The 10,036-nt window shown below is 36.5% G+C and overlaps 1 protein-coding gene across 1 annotated transcript; it reads right to left on the bottom strand.

Moving 5' to 3' along the window:
* Positions 1-4,105: 4,105 nt before the first annotated feature.
* On the bottom strand, positions 4,106-9,576 carry LOC123536793 (acetylcholinesterase-like). Its single transcript, XM_045320228.2, has 2 exons — positions 7,936-9,576; positions 4,106-7,405 (listed from the first exon to the last, which is right to left on the bottom strand). Exons 1-2 carry the CDS (start codon positions 9,468-9,470, stop codon positions 7,159-7,161), a joined length of 1,782 nt encoding a protein of 593 aa, XP_045176163.2. The 5' UTR covers positions 9,471-9,576; the 3' UTR covers positions 4,106-7,158.
* Between the last annotated feature and the right edge of the window lie 460 nt (positions 9,577-10,036).

The following is a 10,036-nucleotide window of genomic DNA, read 5'->3' as shown; positions in this document are numbered from 1 at the left end:
GGGCCACCCAAGACTTTAAACGTTAATTGAAAATAGAGATATTATTTACAAAAAAGAACAAAAGTCGAAATAACAAATCATTATACCAGGACATTCATAACCGTCAAATATCTGATGCAGTCTTAAATAAAGAAAACACGAGACATACAGAAAACAGACTGGATATTATCACACTATTCCACTGAAATGTTATTGAACGACCTTACTCATGTCGATGGATCAACGCTTTGTTAATCATGTAAAAGCGACCGTGTAAAGGGGTTATTATAACAGTAGCTCGATCTGAGATGCTGTATTCGACTCGAGTGGATTTTTGCCACGAGGTACGCAAGCGCCGAGTGTTATCCGACCTTGCAAAATCCAAGAGAGCCGAATGCAAAATCCGAGATCTAGCTACTGTTACAATGACCCTTTTATTATATACCTCTACCTTTTTGTTTTTTGTTTTGTTATTGAACGAAATCTTCAATGTTTATAGATATTAAAGTTTTTATGTGCGCTATTTATAGAACTGTGTCAGGTCATGCATATTAATGAAAGTGGCCCGGCAGCAGGTACAATACGGGATTGAATGTAAAAGGTATAATATAATATGGATTTTTTCTGTCTGTTCATATATGATTGTGAAATACAAGCCGATTGTTTTACAGAATTTATATAGGCATGTAAAAAGTTAGTATTGCTCTTACTTAAGATACATCTACTCGCGTATTTCCTATTTATGATAAGCATTCAAATTCCTACAAATGTCAAGAGATAAAGCAATCAATAATTGACTACAGACGATTAGCATGCTTGCAGTATCTCTATCATTTTTGAGTATATTTTTTGTCGTTTATGAATGCAAAAAAGCAATTTTCTGTATTCTTATCTGATATTATCTATAAAACATGTCTTAATACTTTACACTATTGCAAAACACATGCTCCTGTATGTCTTTGAACTAAAGCAATTTGCAAGGAATCAGAACATTATATGTTTATTCATAACGACACTGATTCTTCTTCGTCTTATTTTATAAGCATGCCTGGATTCTAACTGGGCACCTGCTGGTTGCATAATTGGCAATATTATTAGTAAATTCCACGAAACTGTCAAAAGATTTTGATTTTTGTGAGGCATTAAACGAACGAATTGATAATTACAGAAGAATTTCAGAACACATTCTTTAACCATGAGCATTATTATATATATATTCTTGAACCGTTAAATCTACTTTTTGTGCGGAGTGCCGTATGGGTGACTGAGTTTTCTGATATTTTAAAATTACAGACAAGGATGGCGCAGCGTATTGTGTATTCCTTTTATTGCGGAAATTCGTTGCACACTGCCATGTTTACGTTATATTTTTGCATGATTTTCAGAAGTCATTGAAAAAGTGCTTAAATTTGCGCGGAAAAAAGAACAGCAACGTGTATTCCACAATTACGGGAACAGATTTTATCCTGTATGTTATCTTTGACAATAATTCTCAATTAACAGAAAAAAAAACGACAACATTTATTCAAAATTGTTTTAATGCGCTCTTTTTGATCATAGGTAATATGTAACTGATCTGATATTTCAAAGTAAGGTGGCGTGTGGGTAGAAAACTCCGGCATCACTGGTATTACTATGCTTAAAGTACTTTATTAATTTTGTACAAAATTATTTGATGAATCGAATGATTTTTACTACGAGTGCAAATACAAAATGTAACAAAATATAACAAAATATGCAAAAAGATCCTTTGGAAGCAAAGAATGCACCAAAAAAGAATAATAGTAGACTCAGTTTGATTAAGTCGGTTCAAAAGAGGTAATAAAATGTGCAACTTCTCTCACGCCCCCTAGCACCGGCTTAAGCGGATCTCTATTATTCATCTAGCACTCTATGATCCTAAAGGACCAAAAAATAAGCCATTGTTTTTATTTTTATTGGGATTTTAAGATATACCGACAAAATCTTAGGTTCTATGGCAACTTTCCAGCTTTTTATGGTGTATGAAGACGCTAAATACTCATTACTTCTAAAATGGACAGACACTTGGGTAGAACCATCGGCAGGCCGAGTTTCCTCACAGGAAATAATTCTACACCCGAACTGCGTTTCGCACCTACAGTAGCGGGGTCATGTGACACAAAGTCAGCGACCTAAACCACTTCGCCATTGCGACAATTTCATTTTTTGATTTGGTAAGAATTTTTATTATATTTATGTTTAAAAAGAATGTTTATGTGAAGCTTTGTTACGTAATCAAATCTTTCAACATTTGTAATTTAAGCTTAGTTTAGTTAAATGCGAACGCACTTTAGAACTGATGATAAAGACTACAGGTAGCATGGCCATAATTATATTCTTTAAGATATTATTTCACTTTTTCATTATTCTCAAACAGGCGCATCTCTAACAATGCACTTATATCAAAATTCAATCATAGTGATTTAATCAGCTAGCTATCTCATTATAAACTCTTTGATAAAATAATCTGTCATAAAACCAGTTTACAATCTCTCAAAACTATAGATTACAGGCCAGTTTGCCGTTGGCCACTTACAAATAAAATAGCCAGTCCAGATACTCCGGTTGCTACTAGTTTAATAACGACGTGACCCTTCTGCATTTACTGTTTAATGTCTATCTGGGACATAGTCACAAAGTTGGTGATACAGTGTTGATTGTACAGCGTATATAGCAAAAGGCTTTAAAACAGATGTTGTCACCAGTAATAGAGCATGCTGTCGCCGGTAACGGAGCAATGGAGAAAATTGTCACCAGTAATAGAGCATATTGTCACTAGTAATGGAACATGTTGTTACTAGTAATGAAGTACTGACAAGCTATAAACGAGTTTCAAGGATGCTTACTGTGGCGAGGTGCTCTATTTGGAAAGAAGATGCCTGTCCTGCAGAATAAAACCATTCACTGATGACTTTTAGTGTTGACGTCTGAAAAAAGAAATGTCGACGAGTAGGCCGGCTAATGGTCTGTACATAGTGGAGTACATGTATTCACCTTTAGCAAATATATCTTTCCTACTTTTGTTGATCTTGATGTTGGTGTATAGATCCAACACTATTCTGGGCCTGACTAGAGTATTGTAGGTCTGTACACCCCAGATACATTTTTCTAGTGAACTGTCTACTCGAAAGCAGTGTGCAGTCAGTTGCAAATCAACGATGACATTTCAGTCACTAAATGAATTAGACATATCCCACGTACCCAGGACTGTTGCATAACAGTGTGGAAGATCAATACATAGATTAAATGTCAATGTATAGATTAAGATCAATGAATGACCCTGCCATTGCATGTATCACCTAAAAACTTAGTCATGTTATTAGTGGCAAAAACAACAAGGATAAATATCCAACAGGGAAAGCCACGTTTCAAAACCGCAGCCTCACCAAACCACAATCCAGCACGCGGACATGCATGCGACCATCACACATCACACACAAAGCAAATACACGAGGACAAAACGGACAAATATCGGAAAACAGTGGGGCAGTGCCTTGGAACGGTCATTGACAAAACACCACTGTGACTGGAGAGCTTAAACTGGTTTACGGTGCATCTAACCACACTCTAACACTAACCATGTTCCAAGGTCACAGGACACTGTAAATAAAAGTTGTCCCCGCCAGGTGAACCCCTAACACACGCAATGGCAACAGAAGTCATGTTGTTATGCAAATCACAAAACTGCTCATGTAAAGTACACAAAAAGCAATCTTAAAGAACAAAAAGCGTATGTGCCTCAATGCCTTTGCAGAAGACAAAGCAACAAGGGAAACACCGTTTAGGACCCGAAACAGGAAAGAAGACAGCAATTAAAAGTAGTTCAGTCCTGGTGGGATTTAAGAACTACCTAGCATCAAGCAACATTGAATGAGTTTAATCAAAGTGGAAACAAAACTGTCATTATAATTAAGGACTAAATTGCGGCAATGCCTGTAGTTTTCATCTTAGCGCTTGAAGGTCTACGACCGCCTCACAGTATAAACGGCTCACTGTATGTTTTTACCAAGATGGTATCTCAATCGGCATAACTGAATCCTAATTAAAGGTTGTTGGAAGTGAAAATGAAAGCTTCTTCTCAAAATTGTATTTGTTTATTTAAAAAAAAACAAAACATATTTTATTTTGACATATGAATTTTTGCAAATAGTATCCTTATGATGTACAAACAGAAGCTTCTGAAAATGTTTTAAATGAGGACGATGTCAACATTGTACACAAAGTTATTCAAATATCTGATATCGTTTTTCTCAATTTAAACCACATCTTGTGGAAACGAACAGAGAGTCTGTTCTAATTTTGGGTGTCAGCGTGTTCACCATAATAGCATTTGGGCTAAATTGTGATGTGATCAATTTAGGGATCTACTCCTCCACCCCCACCCCTCCCCACAAAGAGACATAACTGTTTGTTTGTTTGTTTCCAGTTTAACGCTCTTTTTTCAACAGCATTTCAGTTATGTATAGGCAGGTAGTTAACCTAACCGGTGTACCTGGATTTAGTACCAGTACAAACTTGTTCTCCGCAAGTAACTGCCAACTTCCCCACACTCAGAGATGAAGGAAGAATGGTTTCAGACAAAATGTCTTTTATGAAATCGTCACGTAGAACATACATCCCGACCAGGAACCGAAATCGTAACCCCGCGATCCGTAGATCTGTGCTCTCCCTTTTGGTTCAAGGTCAGTAATTTAAATCCTTTTGTTTTATATAAACTTTGAAGAAAAAAAAACGACAGCTTCATCTCGTATTTGCGTATCTTTATAAAATATCACTTTTTTCCTGTACCTATTTTTCATGAAAGTTCTTTCATAAATTAACGAAAAAATGAAAAGAAATTAGGGGGTTGATTAGTTCCTAGTGAAATTCCAGTCAGCTGTGGTCTGATACCCTAAAAATGGCTCATATTTGCTCTTGTCCGCGCAATAAACCTCTACTTTCGGTTTCGATTTGCAAAACTTGCCATATGGAGCGTATAAACAAGAAAACCGTCATATTTCATGCAGAATGTATTCGAATAGAAAAAACCGTGTGATTAAAGTACTCGTTCTACATGAATTTGCGTAAAAATGGGAACATTGCTTTCGATTTCTTTCGACTATACCAAGGAAGCAAATTTTTGACAGAATTACTGACCTTAGTCCTATTGAGCTAAAAGAACGTCACAACACTCATTCGGTTAATAAACCGATATAAAATGTCAGGTGAACAATGTAAGACCCCCCTGAACTATTGTAGTAAAATTTGAAAAGAGAACAGAATACATTTATTCTGTATTAATACAGTGTTTTGAGATCGCGCATGGGCAGTATTACGTTTCATGTGAATGTTTTTCTCATGACTATAGATAAAAAGCATTATCTGTATGAGAAGTTCAAAGTTTGACAACTGTGGCACTTTTGATACCCATTTTTCATTTTACATATATAAACAATTATACAATACTAAAGAGGGCAAATACAAGACTAACAAGAGTGCCAGAATGTCACAATATACGCCCGTCACAGCAAATTTCTTTACACTAGCACCTGTATTTGCAAATGGAATTTTCATTTTGTGGTAGTAATTATTGTAATTCTTTCCTTTTTATCTAAATCCACATAAAAACTCCTTACCAGGTAGAGATACCTTAAAATATACCTAAAATTTGAAAGTAACATCTATATATGTTGTACCACAGAAAAGTGGTCTTGGTTTTTCCCTACAGTCAGTTATAAAAAAAGTTACAATATAAGTTATTTATAGTAACAACTAAGGGAAGTTAATCTTAAAAAAAAAAAAAAAAAAAAAAAAAAAAAATAAGTCCACTCAAAAATCCTTAGCAGGTAGAGATAGGTCAAAATACAGAATTGGATGTAACATGTATGTTGTACTACAGAAAAGTGGTCTCGAATTTTCCCTACGTCTAGTAATGAAAATGTTACAATACAATCTATTTACAGTAACAACAAAGGGAAGTAATTCTAAAGAAGGGACCTGCGCATAACACTTCGTCTCATGATGGATGGTGTACAATTGTGCCAAGTTACATCAAAATTCCTCCATGCATGAAGACGAAATGCTTCGGACAAAGTCATTCTTGTATCTGACCTTTGGCCTCTAAGTGTGACCTTGACCTTAGACTTAGGACCTGGTTCTTGCGCAAGACACTCCGTCTCATGGTGGTGAACATTTGTGCCAAGTTATATCAAAATCCCTCCATGCATGAAGAAGATATGCTCCGGACAAAGTTTTCATTCTTGTATTCTTTGACCTCTAAGCGTGACCTTGACCTTAGACCTAGGGACCTGGTTCTTGCGCCTGACACTCCGTCTCATGATGGTAAATAATTTTGCCAAGTTACATTAAAATCCCTCCATACATGAAGAAGATATGCTCCGGACAAAGTCATTCTTGAATTTGACTTTTGAGCTCTAAGTGTGACCTTGACCTTAGACCTAGGGACCTAGTTCTTGCGCAAGACACTCCGGCTTATGATGATGAACAAGTGTGCCAAGTTTCATCAAAATCCCTCCATGCATGAAGAAGATATGCTCCGGACAAAGTCATTCTTGAATTTGACCTTTGACCTCTAAGTGTGACCTTGACCTTAGACCTAGGGACCTGGTTCTTGCGCAAGACACTCCGGCTCATGATGATGAACAATTGTGCCAAGTTTCATCAAAATCCCTCCATGCATGAAGAAGATATGCTCCGGACAAAGTCATTCTTGAATTTGACCTTTGACCTCTAAGTGTGACCTTGACCGTAGACCTAGGGACCTGGTTCTTGCGCACGACACTCCGTCTCATGATGTTAAACAACTGTGCCAAGTTTTATAAAAATCCCTCCATGCATGAAGAAGATATGCTCCGGACAAGTCTGTGGACGCCGCCCGCCAGGGGCGTTCCCATAATACGTCTCGTTTTTCAAACGGGCGTATAAAAAGGGCAACAATTATACAATACTAATTTAAAAAGGGCATTCCTTTATTTCAATAGTGTTTACTTATTTAGCTGGATTTAAAAAGCTGCATAGCAGCATAGGTGGGGTCTTTCTATAAGCAAACATTAAAGACATCTGAGTCTAACAACAAACAGTTATCTATACAACCAAGAAAAATGTAGGTCGTACTAATCTCTTTAACTAATACCCATTAGTTACAAATGTTTTTGTTTCTTATTCTCCATCGCAGCCGCCATCTTTCACGCACGTTTCATCCTTGTCTTGTGACTTGAAGTATGATTTCCCGGTTTTCACGTGCAGCACCTCTTCTCTAACCGTTGTAAGGATTTCTCTAAACTTCAGTTCACGTGCACCTAAATAAAGCTTACTGGAATCTTCCTTGTCGAAAAGCATGTATTCTTGTGTGTCCATGTTGTATTTTGGCCACTGACGAACACTTTTAACTGGCTCGTTTGGATCACTGAAATTATAAAGAAATACAGATCACACGTACTGACATGACGTCATTTCCTGTATATTTATGTTGTTACTGATAAAGGCATTGAGCCGAAACATGTCTAACAAATAGATATAAAGAGAAATATTAGTGTTAGTTTTGTTTTGGATTATTTAAATGCTCTGCTAAAGACTTACAACATTTTGTCTTCTGTGCTATCATCAACTTAGACTCCGTAATTGTTATAATTCACAGATGTTTCCGGAAATATTCCCTACTCCTGCTCTTTAATGCTACATATAAATACAAGCTTGAAATGTAATTGTTATCACATTTAAAGCAAACGTTATACAAATAAATAACAAATTTTGTTTGAGTACGCAATGACGAGATTAAGGTTGAATCATATATTACCATATCGAAAAGGCTGTAATCTATCCATCTATCCATCCATCCATCCATCTATCTATCTATCTATCTATCTATCTATCCAATATCAAACTACACTTTACAAAGGGAAAGAAAGAAACGAAAATCATCTCCAATTTATTTACCCAGATTTCGCAAAATTAGACCAATGAGTCATTATCCTTCGGGAAAGTTCCACTTCCCATTCTGGAATTGTATAATCTGGTTCCTTGATGTACGTTGATGTGTAGCCTTTATGATAACCAAAAACTGGAGCCAGCTCGTCACCATGGTTTCCCTTTTCCATCCAGCTTGGTGATGGTACTATATGCTTATCTATTAATGCATCGAAAATATAAGTGTAACTGTCACTGCTTGAAGCATTTGCATGCAACTGACTAAATTCTACGAGAGGAATTTTGTAATTAGTGTCGGTTTGTGCATTCACGTACTGATCGCGTAATCGTATAGGGTCATCCGGGTTCTCCCAGTCTGTGTATTCGGAAATAAGCAGCTCGGTGACTGCTTCAGGTATAGGAGGATTAAATATCAATGACGCAATAGCGGGGATATGTTGACTGTTCATCTCCTGGCGAGTAACTTGCATATCATCACTTGCCTGTACAAACACCAGTCCATCATTTCCAGTGATACCGTTTATCAGTTTAAGAGATCTCAAAAATTCAATTTCTGCAAGAGTTTCATTTCTAGCTCTTTTACACATGTCTGTTGGATGGTATTTCAAAAATTCGCCATCGATGCTAGGAAAAAGCGCTATCTTCATCATTTCATCCATATTGCCACTAAAAACGGCGTTTTTCACAACATCTGTAATATTCTCTGGAGTAGCTTGTACCAGACATCCGAAGACATGGTCTACAGTATCAGTTTTACAACCTATTTTTTCAGCGTAGAATTTTCCCGACTCCTTAAAGTTAAGCGGCGATACTACGGTTTGGGACGTTGTCAGAGAACCACTTTGAGCGATGACACCACGAAATAGTCCCTTATTCTTAGGATATGTTGATTGAAGTTGAACTGCGACAGAGCCCGCAGACTGACCAAAAATTGTGACGCGATTTTTATCCCCACCGAAACTAACAATATTTTCATTCACCCAGATAAGAGACTGGTGTTGGTCCCATAAACCAAAATTTCCAGGAGCACGTGGATCATCCAGATCAAGAAATCCAAGTAACCCAAGGCGATAGTTAATTGTCACAACAATAACATTGCCGACGGCCGCCAAATTATCGCCGGGATACATAGCAGCTCCCCCAACCGAAAAGGCACCTCCATGCATAAAAACCAAGACAGCATGCCCCGTGGATTGGTCCGAATCTTGCACTGGGACGAATATGTTCAAAGATAAACAATCCTCCGACGTATTTTGAATCAAACCCATCCAATCAAATTGGACACAAGCGGGTCCAAACTTTTCCGCATGAAACGTTTCTACAAATGGACCATGAGGTTCAGGTTTCTTGAATCTCAAATTGCCAACAGGAGGTTTTGCATACGGAATGCCGAGGTATCTATCAACTGTATACTGTTTACCTTGAAAATTCGTATTTTCTCTTAATCCGGTAATTTTCCCAACTTTTGTTTTCACTGCAGGCAATTCCTCTGCTAAACAGCATAAAGCCAAAGCACAAACAACACAAATGAAAATATTTTCCATCCTGGCTGTGTATTTTCTTAATAACAGTTCCACTACGAATCGATTTTGCTATTTATACAGCATGCTAAAGTTAAAAATAGAGAACACGATATGTGCGCTAGTTTGTGAACCGTAAATTATCGGCTGATAAAAATACCTTAAAAGGGTATACAGGCAAGCGCGTTTAGTTTTGCAAATTGCCATTTAAGGAAATAAAAATGATATACAAAATTCCCTTGATATATACCAATTCTTTACAGATACATTGACTTCATGCTGTCAGTTGCATATTGTGGCCACCAATAAAATATTAAAGGTATATTAGATGATATTTTAAAACTTCATATAGTTTATGTAAACATAAAAGTTACAAGCTTATGTGTATTAATTGTAAAATGCATTAGGTTTAAAATTGTACATACTGTATATATGTATAGATAAACACAGAATAAATGTGTACTTAGCTGTTACTGTAAGACATTTAATCATGAATGTAGTTCTATGTGCAACTTAATTTATATATTTAGTAAAGTTAGATATTATACATTTGAATTAAATATCTAAAGATGAATAATTTTAGAGAAAGA

Source organism: Mercenaria mercenaria, chromosome 17 (genome assembly GCF_021730395.1).
Source record: "Mercenaria mercenaria strain notata chromosome 17, MADL_Memer_1, whole genome shotgun sequence".
NCBI classification, from domain to species: Eukaryota; Metazoa; Mollusca; class Bivalvia; order Venerida; family Veneridae; genus Mercenaria; species Mercenaria mercenaria.
This window is presented reverse-complemented; position numbering and strand designations above follow the sequence as displayed.